This window comes from Oryzias latipes, assembly GCF_053564925.1.
Source record: "Oryzias latipes strain Hd-rR chromosome 1 unlocalized genomic scaffold, Olatipes_Hd-rR_3.1 chr1_Y".
Classification (NCBI taxonomy): domain Eukaryota; kingdom Metazoa; phylum Chordata; class Actinopteri; order Beloniformes; family Adrianichthyidae; genus Oryzias; species Oryzias latipes.
In genome coordinates this window covers 8,626,355-8,652,657 of record NW_027616335.1, presented here as the reverse complement: position 1 = coordinate 8,652,657, position 26,303 = coordinate 8,626,355, and the positions used below count along the sequence as shown (strand labels likewise).

The window sequence follows — 26,303 nt, the reverse complement described above, 5'->3', positions numbered from 1 at the left end:
CAATCATGTCAGCAACAATTTTCCAGACATCTCCGCTCTTTTAGCAATACAACATCTTCCTGTTTGTTTGCTGCATTTGTTTCGAGCTGAAACTTCAGCTGAGGTTTTGTATGAAGAAAAGAACAAAGGAGGGGTTATATGAGAAGAATAGACAATTTCCGCAATCTTGATGTTAAAGAAAGCTAACACTTTCAGCCATCAATTTTCAAAATGTCTTGTATCCTTTCTTCTTCTTTTTTTCCTCCAATCTCTTGATCTCCGATGGACCGGCTTTGCCTTTGTGCTTCCTCCAGACACCAGAAGAGTTGGAGGATGACTCAGACTTTGAACAAGAAGACTATGATACTCGCAGCAGGACCAGCGTCCAGACTGAGGACGACCAGCTTATTGCAGGACAGAGTGCTCGGGTGAGTAGACACTTGCCTCCTTAACAAACGGAGCAAATGAGATGTATCTGTCCAAGTGGACATCCAGCAGCCTACAGTGTTTTTCTGAACATCACACTATGTAAATCGGTTTTATCCGCCTATTTAAACCTGCGTAGCATTTAAATTACCCTAACAAGTGGTGTTATTTGAAATAAACACTGTTTTGGGATTGCAGGTGTAAAATTGCAATCACAAACAAAGAAGTAATTATCAAACTCTCCTCAGACGGCCCCCAAAACACAGCATTGAGCGGAGCCAAGGCCTCACTCGTGATCACCAGGGTCCGGGCTTTATTGCACATTAGCAATTTTTCACTTGGGCCCAGCTTAAAGGACATTAAGAGGGTATCATTGCCTGCTCCCCTCCAGCTATACCGAGGCTCTAGCTGTGTGTTTCATGTTGAATGGATTGTGGATGGCAGGAAAAGAACTTGGCTCAGTGCCTCTCCCTGTGGTCCAGGCTTGCCTAAGACTCTGTCTCTAAACATCAGGGTAATGCAGAACAACAATTACACAAAGAAGCAAGCACAATTAAAATCAGTTACATATGTGAGGGATAAATGCAATCATTCTAAAGTCTTACTTTTTTTGTCTATAAAATGTCTGAACTGTTTTATTCTTTCTTGTAAAAATGAAGAGATGTAAAGATCTGTTGAAGGCAGTCGCTGATTGTTAAGGAGTTTGTTGAAGCGACATCATGTTAAGTGAAATGTGTGAGGAGACTTACTCAGCAATCCAGCTAATTTGTTGGCGTAAAGAGCGGGTTGTCCTTTAAACACAGTAGCTGTAGACCAGCATCTCCAGCTCAGCAAAGTGTATTCCTATCTTTTTCTTTTTTGTCAAAAGAATTGTAGCATAGCTTAAAGAGTTACACAGCCTTTGCAGGTCTGACCTTGATTTTTGTATCCATTTGTTTTATTTTCAGTTATCTTCCTGCTGTCATGCAATCAGAATGTATTATTCAACATAATTCTATTTCTCAAATCACATTTAAAAATTCATCTGAAATTACCAGATCTTTACAAGTACATGTATGCATGAGGCTTTTATTTTCTAAGATTTAAAGTCAATGTTGAATGTACAGTCAAATGGTCATTTTGTGTTACCTCTGTGTGTTAACTATTTGCCATTTCAGATGAAAACCTGCCTTAGTCAGTCACAGCGGTCGCCGACTTTGGGGTGCTTCAGAATATCTGTGGGGGTTCGGGGTGTGAAGTACTTTAGGTTGTGTTGTGTTCAAACTCCTACTAAAACCCCTGCGGCGTAGCATCGCAGGGCCATCTGAGCTAATATGCACCAATGCCTGTACACAAAGGAGCTTTACAGTTCCAAACTGTTGACTAGTTTTCCTGGCACTGCAGACTTTTGAGTGGGCAACTCTTTTTGAGAACAGTTTGAAGTCTCAGCATGTCCCCTTCGACTTGCACCTCTGATACCGTCATATAGGGTTAAAGGAAAATGTTAGCACATGTTCCAGTTGTGCTTGGGTAAAGGTAATCCATTGTGTCATATTAGGTTGTCAAACATAGTAAATCTCGTTAGTTGATCTTGTGGAATCTGGCATGTATCTGGCACGCTAGCAAAGTTTCTGTGTCAGACGTGCACTGCTTTCCATTAATCTGGTGGGAGTCGGATGTGTTGGTGTCATGTCTGAATGACTCCCCCGACTGCTGCTTTTTTCTTCTCTGCAGTGGCAGTTTGATTAGGTTAGACCTAGTTTCACATGCATATCGCTTTCAGTGTGAGCCACTGCAGTAACATTAACAGCAGCTGCAGGTGAATTTTTCATGCTGCTGTTCAGAGTAATCTGACGGATCGCGTTATTGAATAAATAACAGCTCTGCCAAGTTGTCCTCCTCCATTGTTTTGCCATGATAATTACCTGCAGCAATGAGGCTGTTTTTGCTTCTTTTTTTTTTTCCTATTTTGTGTTTTTTTTTCCAGCTTGTGATACAAATAAAAGAAAAACCAAGTTGAAGGAAACCTTAAACTTTACATGTAAAGTTGTAAGCTTAGCAAAGTACTGGGTGCTTGTTAGCTTAACTTTATGCAGTGGTTTGTCCATAAATTTAAAAAGTACATGTAGATTTTCTCACCGAGACAGTTGCAACTTCAGCAATTTGAGGACCCAAGGCTGTGGGGTGCACAAGGTTGCACCCCACAGCCCCCCTTTTTTTAGGAATAATGGCAACACCTCCTTAACCATAAAAGCACACATGTGGGCACAACAGTTCTTGGAGTTATGAACTGTCATACTCTCACAAAAGATTCTCTCAGTAATATAATTTTGTCTTCATGTAAACATTATACTTTAATTTTTTTAATAAGGCATGCTCTTGATTTTCATGCATGTTCATAGTGAAGCGGAACATAGACTCTAGTTATTAAGGGGGGAATAAACCACTGCTGAGTCCAAATTATTATTTTTTGAATAACAAGAACTGTACATTTGTCTGCATTTTTCTTTGTTTCTGTAATCACATTTATGTCCTGTTTAAAAAAAAACATTTGCAACATACATGAAAGGATTTGTATTTTACTTTACCCTTTTAACCTCTTATTAACCTTTAAATTGTCACTTTTCTCTATAATGATGATTACAATCGCAAGGAAAGGTTGCTCTTGTTTAAATCAAATTACACTTAAATAAGTCTATTCACTTGTTAATTCATCAATCTATTTTCATTTAGCTCTATCTTTAACGGAGCAGTCATCAATTCATATACACTTCTATAACTAAAGTTTAATTTCTCTGACCTGACACCTTCCAATCCCTACATCAGTGTCAGTATCTGAAGATTGCAGTGCATCCAGCGTGTGAAACTTCATGTCGTTAAACTTTCTGAAGTGAAGAAAAAAAAACATTATTTTATTTATGTTTTTACTCACTTGTCTTGTTATGTCCCTTAGAAACACTGCAATAATTTCACTTCATATTGTCCAGACCGCACTAATAGGCTCCACTAGATTCATTGTCCATCCATATTGCTTGTCTTTTATTTGTTTTTCCCTGTCTTCAACAAATATGTAACAAAGCGGGGATTTAAAAAAATAGTGTGTCCATGACCACGACTGTGACAGATTGACAAATTCCTTTTTAAATAGTTCACATGGTAAAATGTGGCCTTTCCCCCCCCCCCCCCCCCCTCCACTCATGGACAATGTCATGCCCCCTGAGATTAAACTTTAAAACAAGTAGAAGGCATGCACATCCATAAAAGATGGTCTAGCTGTGAACCACTGGTGATCTGCCCACCGCGCCTCAGCCTGTCATCTCAGGATAAAGCCTGCTGTCCTCTCACGGTCATACCAACTTGACATTGGTGATATGTGTTTCTAGTCAAGACAAGACAAGAGGAAACATAATCCATTTTTTTCCTTTCCCTCGAAGCTGACATAAGCACGCAGAGGTTTACAGTGGTGATCCCCCCAAAGCCCGTGCAGGAGGTGGACATCACACACAGGGACGCTGGCATGAGATCTCCGTTTAAGTCTCCCTGTCTTTCTGTGTCCCTAGTGCTGAGAAAAAATTCAGGTCAAGTTCAGCGACTCTATTTCTCCTGGTTTTTCCTTAGGTTTTTCTCACTGCAGTTTATGTTATCATCTTGCTATTCAAGCATAAACCCACTGTAGTTCCGTGATGGGGAACAGGCAGCCAAAACGCCGCACACTTACAAAACATTTTTTGAACAGACTGATTGGAGAACTGCTGATAGACCATCCATAAAATTGAACTGTAAATGTCTGGGCAGTTTATTTCAAATGAAACAAATTAAAGTCATTTCAAGACGCCGCACTTGGCGGAGAAACTAGGAAAGTGCTCTAATCCCTGCAGACGCAGCCGAGTCGCATAGTGTATTGGCAGAGCACTGCCTCGGACGGATTTGCCACTGTGTTAAGCTCCCAAGGCCCGCTCTTGTTGTTATCAGTAAAGAAGGGGAGGGGATTTGGGGATAAGTGAATTCTAGAGAGCTGCCGAGGAGGAGGAGGTGGGATGAAGGGCGTGGGGGGTGCTTCACCAAGAGCCATCCTGCTCCCCTGACACCCCAGTTGGCTCATGTGTTTACCCCTGTTCTGCAGCTATATTTTTTTTTAAGTGTGCAGAGCCCCTTTCTCTCCTTCTTCTTTCCTGGCGCTTACCCCTTTGTAACACTATTTTCAGAGTGAATTGGTATGCTAACAAAATCTCATACTTTATAGCTTCAAGTTTTCCTTGATCCCTCTTTTTTTTTCTTTTACAGTGAGTTTTCAGAGCTAACTGTTGAATTTCATAAGACTTTAACTGTTCGGGCAAGCACACTAAGAATGTAGGGAACTTTTTTGTTTCTTTTGTAGAAAGAAACACACAAAATCACACACAATTCATTAAATATTTGATATGTCTGCAGCAAAATAAAGGGCTGGATGTTCATGATATCTAATCCTAAAGTCAGAGTTCTGGACTAATGTTATAGCACAGTCACCAGCTTTGATCTCGATCAGGCAGCAATCACAGTACAGCCTTTTTTTTTGTGTTTTTTATATCATTTTTTGAATTATTTGTACAATATATTTTTGGGCCACACTGATTATGAGCTGGTAATCACCAAACCAAGTCTCAGGAAGCCTAAAACATCCCACTGAGAGGCCAAGTGGCCTAAAAGTCTCTGCATTTTAAATACCTTTTGATTTTTGATTTTTTCACAGCTCAGGTGCGGTTTAAAGCAGCCCGTCATTAAAATCAGTGCTATACATGCAGTAAAGGTAAAAAAAAAAAGATGTGTGATGAGTACACATAGTTATGAATAAACTTCACCCCTTCTTAATATTGTTTTTCACGTTTATTCCTCTTAAAATATGTATTTATTCGTTTATTTGTATTCCACATGCACAATGTGATTATATGTAAAATGTTTTTTTTTTTTCTTTTTTTCTGGTGACTTTCATGTTGTTGATTATATGGAGTGCCCCAAAATTAGACGAAGACACAAAAAATCCGGAGTGGTTAGGCAGATTCAAAACCACATTTGCTTAAGTCATCTTGTGAATGAGAAAGAGGGAGATGCAGGACCTGTACAGAATGAACATGATGATCAGAATGATCATGTAACCTCCATTGTGCAATTGAAGAATAGATGTTTCAAATGTGAGCAGTTTGAAGGAATTGACTCTATTTTTTTGCGTGTGAGGGTTTTGCCATCAGCTGTCTTGGGACTTGGGCAGGGCTAATTTGCTTTTTTGATGATAGTTGGGTTTGCGAACAAATAACTCTGTGACTGAGAGAAGCTGGTCCACCGACAAGCTGTCTATTGTATTGTAGCAATAGTACAACAGCGCAACAGGACGTTTTTTTTAAAATAATCGTTCCGTTTGCCCTTTTCCGGTGGACCTGCTCCCTTCCTTGTATGTTTTTTTTTCTTATTTTATTTCAAAGTATGTCAGCTAAGGAGCCATCTATATTTCCTGCTTTCATTTTCCTCCTGACACATTCACCAGAGGACACAAGCAAAGTGACGAACCTCTCGCGCAGCTCACCCCAAACACCAGCCTTCCCGCAAGAGGAAAATGGTGAAGGACGACTACCGTGATTATTACATTAAGAGATTAGCAGTTCTTGGAGGACAATCAATAATACATGAGGTTAAAAACTATGGAAATTTTTTTTTTTCACTGTATTAGTTTTCTCTCTTCTGCTGAAGTCAATAGAATCGACCTAATGGAAACCAGGTTACTCCTTTTTCCACTTTGCCTCGCTGACACAATGTTGAACAAATGCATTATTCATTCTCTGGTCTAAGAAGCGAGGTAATTATACATTTATCTCCCAAATAATACTGGGTCCTAACTGCTCCTGTGACCTTGCCACAAGATTTATGCCATTTAGGACCTGCCCTCAAAGGCTGCTGAGAGAGCAAATGTGTTCTCAGAGATTGAGAGAGAAAAAAAAAATCATTTGCTTTCTAGCAATGTAAGATGTCAGGAGGTTTGTAAAGGTCTGTTTTTGAAATGCAAACAACATAGGAACTTATTTTAAAGCTTTTCAGACAGGCAGTATTGGACAGACTACAACACTAAAGGTGTTGGTACTCAGAGCTGTCAAAATGTATAATAAACTAAATGAAAGTAACAAATGGTGCCTCTTTATCCTTTTTTTTTGCTTTCAACTATCACTATGCTTGATCACCTCTTTTATCAGGAACCTATTATTCTTCACTGTTCTTCTTTATCACCTCTTCTAACTGTATCTATACCCCTCGTTTTGACAATTTCTGCTAAAGCTTGCACTTTCCTGCCCCTCTGTGTTTCCTGCACTGCCTCCAGGCCATCATGGCTCAGCTTCCACAGGAGGAGAAGGCCAAAATCGCAGAGCAGGTCGAGAGTTTCAGACAGGAGAAGTGCAAGCTGGATGCGGAGGTCGCCAAGTGGGATGACAATGGCAACGACATCATCGTGCTAGCTAAGCAGATGTGCATGATCATGATGGAGATGACAGACTTCACCAGGTAAACGCAACACATGATAAGAAATGTCAATCCTGAGAGTTACCAGTTTTGTGTGACTTCTATTCCGGACTGGGTTCTTCTGCACGAGTCGTGAGGGGTTTCATGTTGTGATTGGCTCCACAGCTGCACGGCCTAAACTTCTGAATAGCATCAGTGTTGTTGGCCTTCTGCCTGTGAGGCACTGGCTCCAAAATTACAGCGTTCCACAGACTCCAGTAACTCTCGATGGGCTAAATAAGTTATGCACACCATGCATATTCATGTATGCTGATCCTAGCCACTTTAACAAACACTTAAACATTAGCCGCTTGCAAGTTTTACATTATCCTCCGAATAAATGTGCTCACCACCGGCACAAACACAAGCATCTCTCAGGGATGTATTGTTATTTAGACTGTATTTTCTCCATCCTTTAGCTGTGACGTGTTTTATTGTTGGTTGATTTCAACGTGTTTGAGATAGCAGCAAAAACAAATTAGCTTCTATATTTAAGCCTGTACAACACAGGGGTGAGCTCAATCTTTAAAGGGAAGCTCTGCATGCTCACTGCCTCTGCAAATCCTCCCACCGCGTCTCATTCCTCCCCCTATTTTACTCCTTGAATTTTAACAGAGGCAAAGGCCCCCTGAAGAACTCCTCTGATGTGATCAACGCAGCTAAGAAGATCGCAGAGGCTGGATCCAGGATGGACAAATTGGCTCGAGCCGTTGCCGACCAGGTAGCTTCACAGTTAAATTGGTCTGACGTTCCCATTTTTTTTTTTTTCCTCTTCATGTTTTTCTATCTGTCTTAAAGTATCCATGACTGTCATGGCAACTGCAGAAGAGCAAATTTGGAGTTAGAGTAAGTGGGCATAGCGAATGGAAATCATTGCTGTGTGTATTGATGAGGGTAACTGGAGTGGTGAAGCTTTGTTGCTGCATGAGTTTGTTTCCCAGTGGAGCAGACACTGAGAGAGCAAGACAGCAGAACTAAGTTGTAATATAATTAGCCTCCAACCGATGTGATGCATTTATTATCAGATGAGTACCTCTCTAAAACACTCTGACAGACCATTTTCAATATATAATCAATCAGGCTTGTGCCAGGGGAAGATGGGAGTTAGTAGAAATATGCATTTCTGCTGTGTAGGTGTGTGTACACTTAATGAAGTGGGTCTTTTTTTCTCTCAAAAACCCTCTTTAGATAAAGCGTACTGTAATGTTCTTTTCATGTTTTCTGCATCGAAGGGGAAGTGCGACTAAATCTTGGCTCAAAATTCACTGATTTAGTGAGACGTCCTTGTGTGTTTGTAATCACATCTCCTGGAAGCTTGCAGACCCTTGATACAATCACTGCTGCTTTGAGTACCACATGCTGGGCTGTAGATACTGTGTATTAGAGCTTAAATAAACCTGAAGAATGTCACTAATGAAATGTTTTTTTCAGTTGTGTGGAGGTTCGCCCATTTCCTTTTTATAAAGTACATTAAACTTTTAAAATAAAGTACATTTATTGGTAAGTCATCCTATTAATATTTGAACTCGTGATGTCCATTTTTGAGTTTTTTTTTGTTCAGATTATTTATTCATTTTTTCATTGTCAGAACCTCATTTGGATTTATTTAAAAGTACATTTTCTTTAAATGCACATAGTTTCTCTTGAGATAAAAAAAAAAAACAGAATAAAGTATATTTTGCATTTTTTTTATAGTATGCATTTTAGTGGCTTGTCTAGGAAACTGAAGCTAAGTAAGTACCAAAGATGTCAGTGGCAACACCAGATAATAGACGCTCTTCAAACTACCTGACTGTTAATGCAATTTCCCTTTTTTACTTCCATAAAGTGCAGCATATCATTGCAAAGCGGCTTTTTCTTGCTTCCAAATCTGTCTGAATTATGAAAATTGTGTAAAAAGTTGAAAAGTAAGTCAAAGAACATCAATGGCGGAGCTAAAACTCGAATGCTATAAACCCACTCCAATGAATATGGTTTAGTTTTCGAATATTTCTTTATTCAAATTGTTGTGAATCAGATGTAGACAATAAATGGTGTTGAAACAAGTCTGTAGCAGTGACGTAGGTGTTCTAATTGCCAGGCCACAAGCTCCCTGCTCCACTCAGACAACTAGGTCCATGTACATCTTTGTTTTCCTCATCTGAGCTGGCGTCAGACTCCAAGCTGTACAACTGGATAGCTCCAATGTCGCCATTTTTGTGAGGGGTGTGAGGGGTAAACAGATGGATGATGGGAAATGAGGACAGGCTTACTCTAAACAGTTCTGCCCACAATGTAGAGGTGAATTTCTAATGAACTACTGCCGCTCTGCAGCAACTATGCTCTAGGAAACAATAGTTTATGTTTTTTTTTTTTTTTTTTTTGCATAATCATATTTAAATGACCACTGGGAACGCTGTTACATTTGATCAAAAAATTGGTTGGAGTGGAACTTTAACAGGTTAATTGATCAGCTAATTGATTTGATCCACTAAGCATGGAGGCAGGGATCAAAACTATTTTGTGAACAGTTATCCTTGTGGACGTTAACAGAAAAATTCATTTTACTAGAAGAGAAAACTTAATTTTTCCACCATCTTGTGACAGGAAATGACTTCAGAAGAACACGTCAATAGTGCAGAGCGACGGTGAGTTTTTGTAGCTGCAGAGCCAACTATGCTTTTATTCGGACAGACGGCTTTAGGCAGCTCTGGCACTTTTCTCCCAGTGCCACTCTGGCCTGCTCTCTAGAGCATATTGTGCTGCACAACAAAGTTTCAAAGTCTAATTGTGTCTCTCCAAAACTGTCTGTTGTGTATTAATGAGCTTAGACGAAGAGATTAAAAGCAGGATCTTGTGGTGCGAACGCCTTGTAGTAAACACTTGTGCGTTTCTGTGTAGAGGCATTTATCTCTGTGTGCGACAGACAGGATGAAGCCAAAGTAAAAACCTGTATTTGTGTTTTCGCTGCTTCCTTCGTGGACTGCCAAGTGCCAATCAGTGTTTAACAAGGCTTTGAGTGGGAGTGGATGTGTCACGAGGCAAATCACCTGAAGAACTTGTGTTGGAATTAGCAGTTTGTTGTAATGAAAAGAGCAGGTGGCTTGCCATTTTTAATTGTCATTTCCTAAACCAGTGTTTACTGAATATTCAAAGCCTTCTGCCACATTTCCACAAACATCAAAGCTTTATTTTCTGACATAAACTGGGACAAAAAGTGTTTTCTTTATCCAATGAGTTTAACTTTTAGGCATTCAGGCCATTCTTTTGCCTTGGCATTAATAGAATTCAAAGCCAAAGAGGTTTTCCTACTCCTGAAAAACCTAAACAGAAGTGCATCACTAATAGCAGAATGCTGACTACTTCCTCGTGTTGCTTCCAAATAAAAACAGGAGTTTTGCATTTAAACTTGACTGCAGGTAATCTGTGGGAGTCCCGTACTTTGACAGTAAGACAAAAGGTTGCTCTTCTGCTTTCTTGAAGCTCCCTTAAGTGGCAAATCTTGTCGCCATAACTCCACATCAGCCCTATTGATGAACGCATGTGAAGCAGAAGGTAATTCAGCATGGAAAGAAGGTAGGACGGCGAGCTCATTTATAGCCATTTAGGTACCAGCACTTGACGTGGAAAAAGCCCTCGGGGAACTTTACCCCATTTCACTCCAGAAATGTCCTTTTTTTTCTTCCCTTAACTCTTGTTCCTTTTCAATCAGCCGCTCAAGCTGGAGCATCAACTCCCAAATCCATTACAAATACCAGATTCCTACCTTCCATTACATTACGATTCCTGGTATTTCATCCCATCTGAACTCCACTCAGAACTTATTTTTTGTCAGCTCGACTCTTTGGCTTTGCATCGATCTGTCACTTGCTTGCACACTTATGAGTTCTGGCTTCAAAGCCCATAAGAATGCAAAGACTTGAGGCCTTTGTCACATGCACCGTTCAGGTGTTGCGGGTTTTTGGGTTGTCCAGGCCCATGGAGGGTCATAGATGGGATGTAAAAGGGAGTGCAGGTGTGTCTTGCAGCTCCCTTAAGGCTGCCTTAAAGGTAATGAAAATGGGATTGTCGTGCGTATGTTATCTCAGGGCTCCAGACTGCGAGCAATTGGTCGCATTTTGCGACCAAAATTTGAGAGTGTGCGACTGAATTTTACATCCAGTCGCACATGTGCGACCAGTAAATTTGCCTCCCCCACCCTCCGTATTTTTTATACATTAAACGTGGAAGGGGCACGTCAATGATCAATGAAATAATCAATGAGACGCGAGCGCACACGCACGCAGGCAGACACACACACTCGCGCACATACTCGTGAAACGCGAGCACACACTCGCGAAGCTGACCAACCAATCATAGTGGGGCATATGACTCTTGGGGGCGTGACAATGACAGGGTTTGAAAGCAGGACACCTGACAGCCCCCTCCCTCCCCGGACCACATGAAGGAGTTCCTTACTTTCCTTTAGAACGTATCTTTTCGCTCGTAATTTTCTAAATGCATGCAGTCCGTGCTGAACTTTTCTCTGGGCCGCACAGAACCGGAGGAAGGTTTAGGTTTTGGTTACGGCGGCGCATCAAACGGGTTACGGCAGCACACCGCTCCCGTCCCGCGGGAGTCGGGTCAGCTGAGGAGAATAAATGTCCCGCACCTACATGCGTGACAGCTAACGGGGCTTGAACTTTAAACACGTGCAAGCAAAAACAACATTAGTTTTAGACTCACTGAAAATACGTGGGGAAAATGCAACGATAGACGTGTTTGAGATGAACCGGCACCTCGCCTGGATCATTGGGGAGACCAGGGGGGGGGGTGCGGCTGTGAGATGAAAGCGAATCTGCAGCAAGACTGAAGGACAACAGGAAATTGGAGTTGTCCTTAACATTCAATTTAGTTTTAATATTCCTATCCCCCTTAGTGTGATCTGTGTTATTATATATTTTATGATTATTTTAATGTTTTGTGATGGATGTAGCCTTTTTTAATGAATTGCTATTTTAAATTATTTTAATTACTCACTCCACTACAAAAACCATCAGGACACATGTCCTATAATGCATTGTTTTGTAGTCTGTAGGGCAGCTTTCAGTCAGTTCAGTTTCCAGCTGTGTCCGGGTAGGTTTACCCCTGGCTCTCACCCCTTTCTCGCGATATCGACAGGTGATGTTGGAGCAAAAACAAAAATATATGTCACACACCAGGTGATCTGCGCAGCGTTGAGTTCACCTGGGTGATCTCAAACACACTTATTGTGCATCTTGGCTGCACCTATTTGGTGTCACAAAGATAAATTTCCATCAGTTTTTTTAACTATTTGTACTGTCATGACAGCGATGTAGCTGTCAGTTTACCTTGTTGTTGCATTTTCAAAAGTGAAGAATAAAATGCGACACTGAATGAGAAACAGCATATTGTAATTTCTACATCTATTATTAAAGTATTTATTAGTAATACAGTGGAAATTAGTAGATTTGGTTAGAATGTTGATTTACGGTATGCGCCCCTAAATTTTCTGGTTGTGCCCCTAAAATTTTCAGTTAGGGGCCACTGTGCTCCTAGTGAAAAAAGTTAGTCTGGAGCCCTGTATCTCAAAGTAAAGTAAGCCGGTACGTCAAACCGCCTCCGAATCTTATGCTGGTAAGCACTTGCGAGGAGATCTGCTGGGTGGCCAGTCTTTGCTGCTTTAACTTTCATTCAAAAGCAGCTGCAGGGTGATACCACTAAAGCTGTGAACCAGGCAGAACGTCATCTCATCATATATGTTTTCTTTCTGGTTTTTCGTCTCTTATCATTTCAATGTCATGTGATTTACATCCCTCTCTCCTTTCAAGGTATTGACTAATTCTCTCACTTCATAAATGATTCATACAGTTTCTGAACACTGTTGTGATTGGTAGATCGATCTGGTTCAAATCAGTTCCAGATTCTACATTTCCTGCATTCATCAAGTTCCTTAGTACAATAATCAATAAAAGGTTGTTTTTTTCCCCCACAATGCCCTGTCTATATTTTTTATTCATAGTAAAGATTTATTCTCAACTGCATTTATCTGCATTACTGCTATTAAAAAGATTTACTTCGACATAATTTCTCTTTGTACCAGCATAAGCAGGAATCTACTTTCACTCCTGCATACAGTTGATGCTTTCACACGGTGCCCTGATGCCACACTCTAGCCATTAGTTGGGTAAGAGTACTGACTCCTTACTGACTGCACACCAAATGCTGAATGTACGGTGTGTGCCCGTAGGACGCCCAGAGGAAATTACACAAACTACACTGATTGTTTAACAGCCAAGCTGCATGCAGGGACTCCTCAACAGGCGTTTCAGTTTGGCCACTAGATGGAACTTGCACTGTAGCATTACACTTCTTTCCAGAAGATTTGAGCAAAAAACTGAAAGACCAGAGATGGTTACTTATACGTATACACATACCAGTGGAGCCACACTGGTAGGGAGGCAGGGAGGTCCCCCTGACCCTCTTTGCCTCCTGTGAGAGGGGATCGAACCCTTCTGTTATTGGCCGACCTGCTCAACCACCTAAATCTAGTCAGAAATGTATGTTTAGGTTGAAGGAGTGATAGCATTGGTCGTCATATGGGAAATTCCATTATACGTTAGCATTAACCTAGTGCAGGGGTCGGCAACCTTTTTTACTCAAAGAGCCATTTGGGACATCCCCTAATGAAAAGAAAGCACCCGGAGCCACAACCCGTTTTAGCATCATTTAAAAATATTATGCATGTATATATTATAATATTATATCAAGGGTGCTCATTACGTCGATCTTCAAGGACATGAGTGAAGATCGCGGGCCAGAAAAATAAAAAAAGTACTTCTTAAAAATCCACCAGCCAATCAAAATCCTCACTGAGAAGTACGGGACTTGATTGACATGTAGATTGGCCAATCGGACATCCTCTGAAACATACATCACTGCAAATGTACATTGTGTTCTTAAAAGGATGATACCGCGGTCGCGTTGGGAGGAGCCACCAGCTGAAGCTTTGGTCTGATCGCTGCATGGAGCGATGTGTTTATCAATGCATGGTAGACACGGAGAATGTGGAGATCAGGTTTATTATTTTGAAGAGTTCTAGCAAGCTGCGTCTAAATCTGACGCCCGTGTTTGAATCTCTCTGACAGAGTTTGAAGCCAAAGCCCCTCCTCCGCCTCTTTACCTGCTTTTCCTCTCTACCTGTTCACCTGTTCATATCCTCTGCAGCTGAGATTTGTTTCCCCCGCGCTCCTCAGTCTGTCCTACACAGAGAGCGCAAAATACGATAGTCGGGGCTCTCCAGCGCAGCACAAGGATGAAAAAGCCGGACGCACGTTATAGCGGGGATAGAGCGGGTTAAGAAAATGAATGGAAGAAGGCGGCCCGCTGAAGAAATATTCAATATTGTACACATTTTATTATTAGTCTGAACTATCTTTTATTTAGAAAAATCTTTTATTTTGCTAAATCAGTCCATTGCGGAAAAAAACATCAACAAAAGATATGTTGGGCGATTTTTGGCTGGGTCTGGCGGTTTTCAGATGACTTTTGGGCTGGAAAACTGTGACTCTATCTGGCAACACTGGCGCAAACTCTCTGTCATCAGCGAGTTGCTATCTGCCCCGCGGCACGTCAAGTTCCCGGCAGAAGATCACTCCGGACCGCGTGTGTCCTCCTGCTATCAGCTCTGCAGTTCTCACCCGATAAATACGAGCTCATTTAGGAAGCTGGTTTTGACGTGGTAGGCGCTTCGTACGGAGCCAGCAGATGAACAAACTAAAATAAAATTTAATTATTATAAAATACTCATTATTTTCCAAAGTCACAGGGAGCCACAACAAAAGGATGAAAGAGCCACATGTGGCTCCGGAGCCATGGGTTGCCGACCCCTGAGCTGGTGCAGTTTGGCGTTACTGCTGTTATGCGTTGGGTCACCGGAAAAGGAAAGGAACAAAAGATCGATCTCTACTTTTATGGATCAGTTATTGATTTACTAGCTTGGATCCGTTTAGATCCATTAATTGATTTTATCAACCCAACCCAATAATACTACACAACATTTGGCAGATAAGTCTTGTTTTGTTCCTGTCTGTGGAATGGCTCTGTATAAAACATCTCCACACTTCATTTTAGACACTCAATGCTGACAGGATGTGAGGATGTCACTTATCCGTATCAAAGTTAATCTTTTGATCTTTTTATTGACTTCCTGCATGTTGTAGGTTCTTTGTTAAGATTATGTCATCGCATATTCAAAGAGAAAATTACAAACTTAAACCAAAATCTTTTAGACAGGTAGTAAGCGCTTTGGGAAATGTTCAAATTTCAATTAAAAATAACTGTTCTGCTTTTTGTAGATTTAATTTTACCTCTGACACTTGTGTCAATATCTGCTATAGTTGCCTTTAAGTTAAAGTGTATTACAGCACCAGAGGACATTGTTATGAACATGTAACAATACCAAAAATCAATATAAAATGCATTAGTAAAGCCCTGCTTCCAGAGGAGCTATGGTGGCCATTGGCATTGATTTTAAACTAGCATTAGATGAAAATCTATTTTTATCAGGAGACACTTGATCTAGATATAATGGACCATTTCTACTCAACCTAGAGAGTTTTGAAACTGTTAAGTAAAAAAAAAAAAATTATGTGTCACTTATTTTGTTAGGCATGACTTGTTTTTTTTAAGTATTTAATAAAATTGTGAGGATGTCTGTCTCCATGGTATCAGACTCTGACAAACAAGAGCATTTTAGTTTGAACTGACGCTCAGAGTTTCAGAGAAAGAAGCATTTTCAACTGTTTTTTTTGTAAAAATTGTTGTGGTGCTATGAATGATTGTTCTCTTGCGTCATCTTTTTGTGCAAATGCTGGCTGTCATATTTGACTTGAGAAAACTTTTGTGAATCCCAAAGTGTGTAAGCCCAAATCCTGCATTCTCCACCACTGCGGTGGATGTCTGGTAGTTGTTTTTTGGGTCGTTGATTTGCTGCTTGGTTTTCTCTCCAACTTGTCGGGTTTTTGCCGGCTTGTTTAGATCTAATTGCAAACTTCGCTGCATTGCTGTGTTTTTTTTTAAACGGAAATGGCTTGGCCTTCATAATCCATAGAAACAAACCCTCCTTTTTGTGTCTTTTTTTTGGTGTACTGTTGGGAGCTTTACCTTTTAACATACGAAATAAGACCTTTACATTCTGAAAAAACATTGGGGGAAAAACAAAGACTTTTTTTTTAATGCATGCTTTTTTGTGAACTTTAAATTTTAGCTTTCAGATGCAAAAAGAGAAAAAAAAACAAAGCAAAACCTTAACAAATGTCATTTATTTTTTATAAGTGCTGCAAAATAGACACAGTGTTAGAGTTAAAACAGCCAGACGTGTGTGTGTACCTGTCACAACGAGTGCCTTTGCTGCTTTTGATTTTCAAACAGGAGCAAAGCTGTTGCTGCCTGCTGACAGCAGGGAAACAAACGTGACTGCTGTGTAATTAAATGACTTAGGAAAAACAAGAACTAACCCAAATTAATATATTTTGAAGCACACAATGGTGGTGTTATCAGAACAAAGGGAAACATCTGCAATGTTAGAAAATTGTGTCTGGATTTAATTGTTGAAAATGATCATTTATTTGTTAAAAAATGGTCATTGGAGATGATAAAAGACCAAAAAACATGAAAACTAATCCTTTTTCGTTAAACATGGTGTTGTACAGACTCTGCATGTTAACTAAATGCTGTTTCCATTCTGATAGAATGTCCACCTTTCCTATAGTCCCAAAGGCAGATTTCCATAAAGGGGCATTTACTGCAGCATCTGCACTAATAGCTATGTTGGATTACCATTCAATACATGTTTATTTTTCAGTATAGATTCAGTTTTTGTACATGCTTTTCTGGGCCCAAAAATACATCCATTTTCAAAGAATAACATACGATTATGCAAAACCATGGGAGATGCTTGAAGAGTGAGTGGGGGGGGGGGGGGGGGGTCACAGTACTCCCATTGTTGTGTCTATGTTTACCTTTGCAAATGGGTGTCATGCATTTCATCTACATGCAGGCATTGCATATGTGGCATGACTGTATCATATTCCAGAAGGAGATGTTTCCCCTGCAGACCAGAACACCTCATTTCACCTATCTGTATGACCCAGAGTCATGGTTTGAAAGGGTAAGGCAGAACATGCAGTCCCGCTTAAATATTAATGAGTTCATGAGCTGGATTATGTTAAAAATAGACATAGATGGGTTTTTAATCATTGACTGTATATGAGAGCTGGACCAAGTGAATGAGGCGTTACCCATAGAAAATGGCTCACTTGCAGCTTCAGCAAAATGATGTCAGTTCAGTTACCATTTTTTTTATGATATACGTGCTGCCATGTTGGAGCCAGATGACGTAAGTAAGCAAGGATTGGTCAGAGCGGGTCAGCATTTTTCTATTGATACCACTCTCGCCAATCAAGAGTGAGCTTGTTGGAACTCCACACCCCTATCACTGGGTAGAATCTGTCAATCAAACGTTTTGAACATTTCACATGCGGGCCAGCAGACACTACAGATATTATATTAGACATTTGATTGCTCAACTGGTATTAGAGCAAGAATAGTCATTCTGAGAATTATAATGGCTGCGTAATAGCTGTTTTTTTTTCTCAATAGGAGTCTGTGGATGTTTAGTTTCTTTCTGTTTGGAAGACCGGGGGGGGGGGGGGGGGGGTTACTCAGTCCAGTTTTCATATAAAGTCAATTGTTTTCATACTTTATTAAATATATGATTCAATTTTTCTTCAAATGCTACCTTGTATACTATAAAATGAAGGGGTGAAAACGAAATATTGATATTGTTGAAGGGTTAAAAAATGGAATGGAAATTTCCTGTTGCAAAATGTTTCTGCCATTTGTCTTTGCTGAAGCCGCTTTCATGTCTCTGCTAGAACCGTCGCCATTTTATGTAGCAGATCATAGAAACCTAAAAAAGCTAAAAGCAGTCAACAAAGCAAAAGTTCTGGATTTTGTTTCTCAAAAGTTTGAGAGGTTGTTTGTTTGTTCTGCATCAGCACAGTAGTAATTCATTTGTCCACATTTGGACTCTGACTCATTCACTATCAGGTCTAAATTATACAAATAACAGGAACAAACGACTCACATGTACTCCTCAGAACACAAGAGATCTTGCAGAAATACTGATGCAAGTGTGAAGATTGAAAATAGTTTTGGAAAAGGTCAAACAAAGAGTCTTTTCTGACATGTGGAATCCAACTTCATGTTAAGGGGGAAATAAAGGTTCAATGAGCCATGCTAAGCAATGGACCTTACAATTTATTTACATCAACAGGGAATCTGTCAGATAACCAAGCAATTAGTCAGCTGTTCAATAGAGGACAATTGTGTCATGTCTGTATCAAAGTGGCTTAGGGCATCAGTGTACAGATGTGTGTGTGTGGGTGTGTGTGTTTGTGCAAGCGTCGCTAAGTGAGTGAGGCAAAGCCAGCAGTTGCGATGCAGTAATAATACCAAGCAATAAGCACTCTCCCTGTCCCTCTGGCTGCTCTGTGAGCTTGGAGCTCCACCTCAGATTCACCTAAGTGCTCCCATCCGCTGCTTAAGTATTCCTCACTATCATGCTTTAAGTCCAAGTACAGCCCAAGTGAAAATGCTTTTGGAAATTTGAGGAGCAAAAAAAAAAAAAGAAAGCAAGATTTTGATTTACTCCTACAGTCGCACTTGAATGTGTAGAACGATCATAAGTAAATGTAATTACATTTCAAAACCTTAAGAAAATGAGCAACTGTATCTGCCCGTTGAACACTTGGGAGCCTGTCTGTTAAAAATAATAAAAACACTTATGAGTGAGTCTGTGACTAACCAAGTTAGTTTTTCTTTTCTCATTTTATAGGACTGGGCTGTGGAGACATGGAAATAACAGTCACTCTATAGCTTTAGCAAAATGTATAGCCTTATGGAAGATGTTTTAGATTTAGAGAGTGTGTGTGTGTGTGTGTGGGGTGTGGGGGGGGGGGGGGGGGTTGACAACAAGGTTCTAAGCTAATTTGATGCTTTTACTTTCATCGTTTTGGTCTTATACGACAAAGTGGGTGGAACAACCAGGCCTAACAGTTGCTGGAATAAACTTATTCTATCTCTTCTAGAGCAGAGGATTCAAAAGGCCACACCCCTACTTGGGCCCAAATCAGTATCAGACATAAAACAATGATGAGTGTGTGTACATTTACCAGGCCAAACAGGCAAACCAGTTTTGAAATAGAGGTGCAACTGTATATTCTTATTGTAAGTGTAGCATGAAAGGGAGAAATATTCTACACCAAAGTTAGTTAAAAACCTTTCATTTTATTAAACTGAGAATTTAATAAAAAGATTCTTGGGGTCACCAGAAAAGTTATAACTCAAAAATTATCATCTGTTACCTATAATCAATTAGGTAGTAATCAATTTATCAGTCTCAACCAAAGGCCGTTCGTACCTTGAAACAGACTTTATAACGAAAAAGAAATAACGAAATCTGAACAAAGACACCTTTTGAACATTTATTGAATAAATTCAGGTTAAACAAGCAGGAAATAGTAGACATAAGAGCAGTTTGTTGAAAATCAGTCAGCATATGCAAAACATAGACATGAGCTTTCAATTAGCAAACTAGAAATAAGATTTCAAAAAAATATATTGAAATGATAATTACGCTAAGTGTGTCATTGTGTAGGCGTAAGTGTGTGTTGTGTATGAAAAGGTGTTTAAGTGATGAGTCTGAGAATGGATCCTCAGATGGGATTAAAAATTGAGGCAAAGATGTTATGCTTGCAAAAATAAATGTAATCTTTACTCTGAGCAAAGGCAGTGACTGCATGAGTGAAGCTGTACTCTTCACCAAGCGGTCTGGTTCCATTCGATCCGTCGAGAATGGGTGGAAATGCTCTGTTATCGGCAAGAGGCTTCAGCAATTGAGCTATGCGCCAAGATCTTCCCCCAGGAGTAAGTGTGCTGACGGTTTCTTCTCAAAGGAAACCTGTGGGTTTGCTCACTTTAGTCACTTGGCTTCTGCGGTGGTGGAGTAACTGCTTTCTCCAAAGTTTGTGACCAAAATGTATAAGTTGCAAAGCTGGCCAGGCAACAAAACATATTGACGTTTGAAAAATAAAAATTGCAAAAAAAAAAGCATCAAAATTGCAAAAAGGTGGGAGTCAGTCTGTGAAATTAGCTGGAGACCAGAAATGTTGAGAAAGAAGAAAGAATTAGAACCAAAGAGACGTGTCTTAATCTTAAGACTTAACTGAGATTAGAGAAGGAGAACTTGGTTTCTCCTTAAGGGTTTGAAACAACACTTAGAAAAACTCAGAAAGAACTAAAAAAAAAAATCTAAAGGAAAGTTAGAAGATCTAAAAATCAGGAAAAATTTCAGAAAATCAAACAAAAACTAAAACTGAAAACTGTAGAGAAAGAGGAAAAAGCAAAAACTGAGCACCTTGGCCTGTGCGCCAGGTCTCAAGCCTCGAGAGAGGGACAGGTTTAACCAATCCGTGCGTAAGTTGGGGTCCTTTTACAACCAGGTTGGGTCACTACGTTCCAATGAATCTGGATAAGCAAATATCAGTCTGGCCTCTCAGTGTGGCTCTTAATTACTGGTTTAACCCTTGTGCTATCTTAGATGACCCCACCCTTGCATTGACGTGTTCTCCCTACCATGACAATGGTGGATAAAGGTGGAAAGTGTTCATGTAATCCATGGACACCAGTGAGGTTCACAAATCATTGAAGAAAAAAGGTTCAGCGCACTGTCTAGTGGGTCTAGATGACCCAACTCCCAATGGTAGAGTGCCTAGGATAGCACAAGGGTTACAGAACGTAGGGGTTTCCCTATAAAACAAAGTTTGAAGCAAGCCAAAATGTGTTTGTTACAAATCCTATATGTGACTAAATAGAACGCATCATACTCCACATAACATATGTCAACAAATGATACAAGTATTAATAGTTAAAACAAGATTATTTCATTGCTTTTGGTCTCAAAGGAGTCGAGACACTTTCTTCTGTGAAAACAGAAGTTCGGTTACACGCATTTCAAGTTGACACCAAGCCATTTTCTCTTGAAGCTGGGAAGAGATATTTTGCATGTTTGAGGTTCGCAGCACATTTTAAACTAACTTGGTTTAGTAACAAGCTACCTAATGGAGACTTAGTGAACTGTACAATTGGTTTTTGCCAAATGCATGTCCATTATGATGATTCTAAACACCCATCTAGATGACATTGATATTTAGAGGACAGATGTAAAAAAAAATTAAGCTTAGAAATGCGTTTCTCTGTATTTCCTTATTCAAACCATAGTGAATCAGGAGTAGTTGGAAAAAGGGCGTATTTGTGACGTAGAAAATGCGCTGGGAGGGCCACAAGCTCCAAGCTCTCAGCAACAGGAGGGTAAAGCGAGGTTGCTCTGTGCCCATTTACCGTACAATATATAACTGGACGAATTGCATGTGACGTCACACATAGAAAATGCTTTGCTTCCAGTTCAAATCAAATTAAATTACTTCAGTTGCCATTTTTCACTATATATCCGTCGCCATGTTGGAACCAGACGTACTCAGTCAGCTGCGATTAGTTAATCTACATTTCTACGGCCACCACTCTCTCCAGTACGGATTGGGCACACTAGAAGGCCACACAGCCTCAGCTGACAGCCGGCTCAGGAAAATCTGTCAATCAAATGCTTTGAACATACAACGCGAGGCCACCTACTTTTATTGAGGTATCTGATTGGTCAGTTTCTAACTTGAATGACTTGCGCTACAACATTAGGTTTAGCAAGAACATGTTAGAAAAGGTATCAGAGCAAGAATAGTTATTCTGACAAACAGAATGACTGAGAAATAGCTGTTTATTTTTCCATGGAAGTCTATGGGATTTTGGCTTTTAGGACCTAGCAGGTACAACCAATTTGGAACGCGGGGGCTTGTTCAGTCAAGTTCTTATTTATTGTCAAGGTCTTTTATTTAAATTCTTTACTGAGTTTTAACTTCTAATCCAGCCTACAGAGTGCTAAAAGCAAAAGAAAACATTTTCTTTATAACAGTTGTTGTCTTAAACGTTCAAAATATAAGTTATTTTGTAAAAGCGCTCTATGCAAAACGCATCTATGGTTTGTAAAGGTAAACACTTGGACGCCAATTGCAGGTATAGATGTGAGTTAAAGCTAAAAAATGATACGCCGTGACCCGCTTTACTGGCTGTGCTTGACCTTCAGCGAAGCACTTACGGCTTGTCGATTCTGCTCATCTTAGCATGTGAGGCCTTTTGTTAAAGGGAGGGGATTATGTCAAAGACACCATCAAGTCCGGTGGGAGGTATTTTTATAGCCCTGCCGGATGTTTGACCTACTCACTGTCCATGCGCAAGAAGAACAAGAAGGAAATGAGCTGTGCATTTTCCCATGCAGGTTTGCTCAATCTCCTACTTAGGACAATTTCATTTTAATTACTAGAAGGAAGGTGTTTCTTGGGTGCAATGCTCAAAGAGTTCAAGGCGCTGATGCAGTTTTCTTTACCCACTGGGAGCTTAGTGGGCCATAGCTAGCTTCTGGAAGCCTTCCAAATGGAATAAAAAGGCATAATGTGTGTGATGGTGGGACACCTGAGGAGGCGGTCCTCGTCCTCCACGTTGGTCCATTTACTGCTCTGTATGAATACTGTCTTTGCTGCTGAAGCAGCATAAAGGCCAGCAGGACCAGGTTATGACTTCTGATCTGTATAAAGTCAAAAGGGGGACGATAAATAAAAAGGAGCAGCTGTAGTGGAAGCAGGGACGTATGCTTTTGAAAGTCCATCCATTTTTAATTTGATCTTCTCTTACCGTTGCACTGTGGCTCGTGACCAATACGGTTCTCCAGAGTAAATGAGTCTGACAGCTTCAACCTGCCTGAAACAAAACAACACTGGAAAAAGTGTTGAGCGATTTCTTCCACACTTAAAGACAGAAAATAACAGCTAGAATGCTGGGTGACTGGTTGTTCTTTTTCTTGCCATTATTTTGATTTAAATTACATTTAAAATCAGAGACTTTGATCTTTTTCCATCATGGGTTAGTAAGAAAAAGGCATGTTTTCTAGTTTGTTTTATTTGGTACTCTGCCATCCTTGTGTGTTTGTCTTTATTAGAAAGTGGAAGCTGAATGTTTATCATTGTTGTGACTCTTATTGATCATAGACTCATTCTAAACTAGAGGTGACCAGATTTTTTGTAAATGTACTCCTCGTTTTTTGAATTTATACATTCCTTTTTTTAACCTCTCCACCCATGTTTGATCCGTGTGTGTGTGCAGCTTTACAGTCTGTGTTTTGATTCTCATTTCCTGTTTAGTGCCCTGATTCCGCCTGCAAGCAGGATCTGCTGGCCTACCTGCAGAGAATCGCCCTGTACTGTCATCAGCTCAACATCTGCAGCAAAGTGAAGGCTGAGGTGCAGAATCTGGGTGGAGAGCTCATCGTATCTGGGGTGAGTCTGTACATAAATAACCCGGGTATGTCTTGATTCTCCTTCACTCGCTTTAGCTAAAGATAAGCCGTTAGCGGTAAGTCTTGATCATGAGACTTGATCCTTGTAACGGCAGTTTTTATGCTCTACATGCTACGTGGATCAAAACCCTCATAGTATTAGGTCAAGATGGCGCTCAGAAGATGAAAGGAAAGGTCATGCAGATTAACGCTGATGTGGTGATAAGTGAACTATGCACCACGGGATTTTCTCCATTTATGATTTTCAGAAATTCCTCCTTACAACTAGAATTTCCAGTTTTATTTTCTAGGTTTTTTTTTCTGATTGTCGGTGCATTGATTGAAACTGTTTGCTCTGATGCTGCTTGAACAACATACAAAATAGGAAAATACAAATGTTTTCTTTTTTGTTTTGTTTTAGATGATTGAATCGATAATGATGCTGGTAAAACTGAGCTTCATCGCCCCCTCCTCTTTTGTAAAAGGAGCGCTCCTAAGTGCTGTAATATTTACAGACCCCGCTGGCCCTTGTAGTCGTGTTTCTTCCCTGAGACCTGAAGGTTTTACTGTTTGAACAAACTGCAGTGGGAAGGAGTGACAGATAAATAATGGGAAGGCTTTCCATCAGTCTGGATTTTTTTATTCCCCACCCCTCCGATGGACCATAAACTGTGATCAACACCCCAGACAACTGTTTTTCCCCTGTTACTAGTCAGATGCTAATCCTGCGTTTTTGTAGAAACATATTGGCAAAGAACACAAAAAGAAGCTTGGAGGGAAGTTTAGAAGGGGGGCTGAGGTTAAAACAGGAAGGAACTGATTTGGCTCATTATTGCACGGGGGTGCTTGATTTTTTATTATATGTTCCTGTTTACTTGGGCCTCCGCTTGCCAAAAAATAAGACCTGTCACAATCAACTGATTTTTTTATTGTTAGTTTTTTTCATACAAAATATAGGTTTTGCTCAATTTTACCACTTCATGAACAATGGCAGTAAAGGAGCAGCTTAAAAAAAAAAGAAAAAAAACACAGCCAATTTTTGATAAAACCAGTTTTGATTAAACTATGACGAGTTTTCTTAAAAAAAGGGAAACCCAAAAAGTTGTTTCCAGAATATGGACCTTTTGAGGTCCGTGTAAAAGGAAAAACAAATGAGAAAGGGCTTTTGACATCCCGGGACTTGACTCTTTCAAGTTGCATAATTTCTGTAATATGCAAGCCCTGCTGAGAATCTTACCTTTTCGAGGTTTCCTGCTGGAATGCACACTCATTAAAACGAAACAGTTGACTCGTCTCAGTGTGATGCTGGAAGAGGCACTCTGGCCGCCGACCCCTAAATGTCAGCCAAACAAAACAGATGGAGACAGAAATACACCTGACCCCCATCTTTGCTCATTAAAAACCGCTAAAATAAGATGTCATATACCGAAGGTTATGTATCCTGTCTGATTGCTCATGGCAACACAGAAAGGTGTGTCATATGGCAAATATGCCCTATATCATTGAAGCCTTGCCTCCTTCCTTTCACTTAAACTTGTTTGCACCTCGACTGTCTTTACGTTGTAGCTGGATAGCGCCACGTCTCTGATCCAAGCAGCCAAGAACCTGATGAACGCCGTGGTGCTGACCGTCAAAGCCTCCTACGTAGCTTCCACCAAGTACCAGAAGGTGTACGGCACGGCCGCAGTCAACTCACCAGTGGTATCATGGCGCATGAAGGCGCCCGAGAAGAAACCTCTTGTGAAGCGGGAGAAGCCGGAGGAGTGTCAAACACGCGTACGGCGAGGCTCCCAGAAGAAACACATCTCCCCCGTCCAGGCTCTCAGCGAATTCAAGGCCATGGACTCCTTCTAAGAGGTTCAAAGAAAAGAAAATGCAAAAAGAGTTGGATAGTTGAAAGTGGTTGAAAAAAAAAGTCTCTTTTTACAGTGTGTTAACCCACTTCTGTTTGCTCCCCTCGTGTGCTTGGTGACACCTCAGGAGGACTGCAGTTCATGATGTTCGCTCCCGTGAACATCGGACTGTTACAGACTGCCGACACACTCCCAACTGTATTTATTGATCTTATTGTAGCTTAACATGTGAAACGAGCAACTTCTGAAAATAATGAAAACATATCAGAAGAGGACAAGTGGCATTTAAAAAAAAAAAAATTGTGGCAGTTGATATGTTAGCTATATCATTGTTGTGCTACTGACTGGCTGTGTGTGAGCACACTTAAAAAGCCTTGAATAGTTCAATAGAGGAGCTGTTTTAACGTACAGATGAGTCTAGGCTTTTTTTTTTTTTGGTTCATTTTTTTAATCTTTTCTTATTTATTTTTATTAGATGTTTCCCATGTAGACTAGAATCTGTTTAAAATACTAGGCTTGTTTCCTTGTCCCTGATGAGTACAATGACATCATCCTGGTTTGGTTTTCTTTTCTAAGTCTTTTTGTTAACCAAAGGTTTACAGTATTCCCTTTATGAAACCATCTTCTTGAACTTCTCCATTTACTCTGATGAGCTTGTTTGGAAGTTGTGTAGCGTATAATATAGACAGAGAGGTTTGGCTAGTTGTGGTTTTGCTCCAACAATAGAGTTGCTGCATACACTAGCTTTATATTCACCCCTTCTCTAATAAACCCCTCAACTTGACCCTCAGCGCTTCCTGGTGTCGTTCTTGCCCGTGAGCCATTCAGCCTCAAGGTTTTTCTCTAATGATGTGTTTTTTACTTATCTGTGATCTGCAGATGAGAAGAGCCCTGTTCAGGGAAAAAATCTATACGTACTAAAAGCTTGTAACAACGGAGAGATTGATTCAAGGTCAAAGGTCAGCTCCTATCTGTTATTTTTAATATTGTGAGAGGAAATAATTGGCTTTTCCTTCACAGGATCACATATCATCCCTTACAGCTGTCATGTTCCTTAAAAT

The 26,303-nt window shown here is 40.3% G+C and overlaps 1 protein-coding gene across 3 annotated transcripts in view; it reads left to right on the top strand.

Annotated features, from left to right (window-relative positions):
• LOC101157513 (catenin (cadherin-associated protein), alpha 2) overlaps window positions 1-26,026 on the top strand; it is a 284,873-nt gene extending 258,847 nt beyond the window's left edge. For 2 of the 3 annotated variants that reach the window (XM_023956970.2, XM_023956972.2), the window contains exons 14-18: window positions 294-407; window positions 6,728-6,909; window positions 7,522-7,627; window positions 23,256-23,390; window positions 24,956-26,026. In XM_023956970.2, coding sequence (XP_023812738.1) covers window positions 294-407; window positions 6,728-6,909; window positions 7,522-7,627; window positions 23,256-23,390; window positions 24,956-25,243 — 825 coding nt within the window. In that variant the 3' untranslated portion in view covers window positions 25,244-26,026. Of the gene's footprint in view, window positions 1-293; window positions 408-6,602; window positions 6,910-7,521; window positions 7,628-23,255; window positions 23,391-24,955 lie in introns of all 3 variants that reach the window. The other variant, XR_013654431.1, reaches the window with a different exon arrangement.
• Window positions 26,027-26,303: the final 277 nt, after the last annotated feature.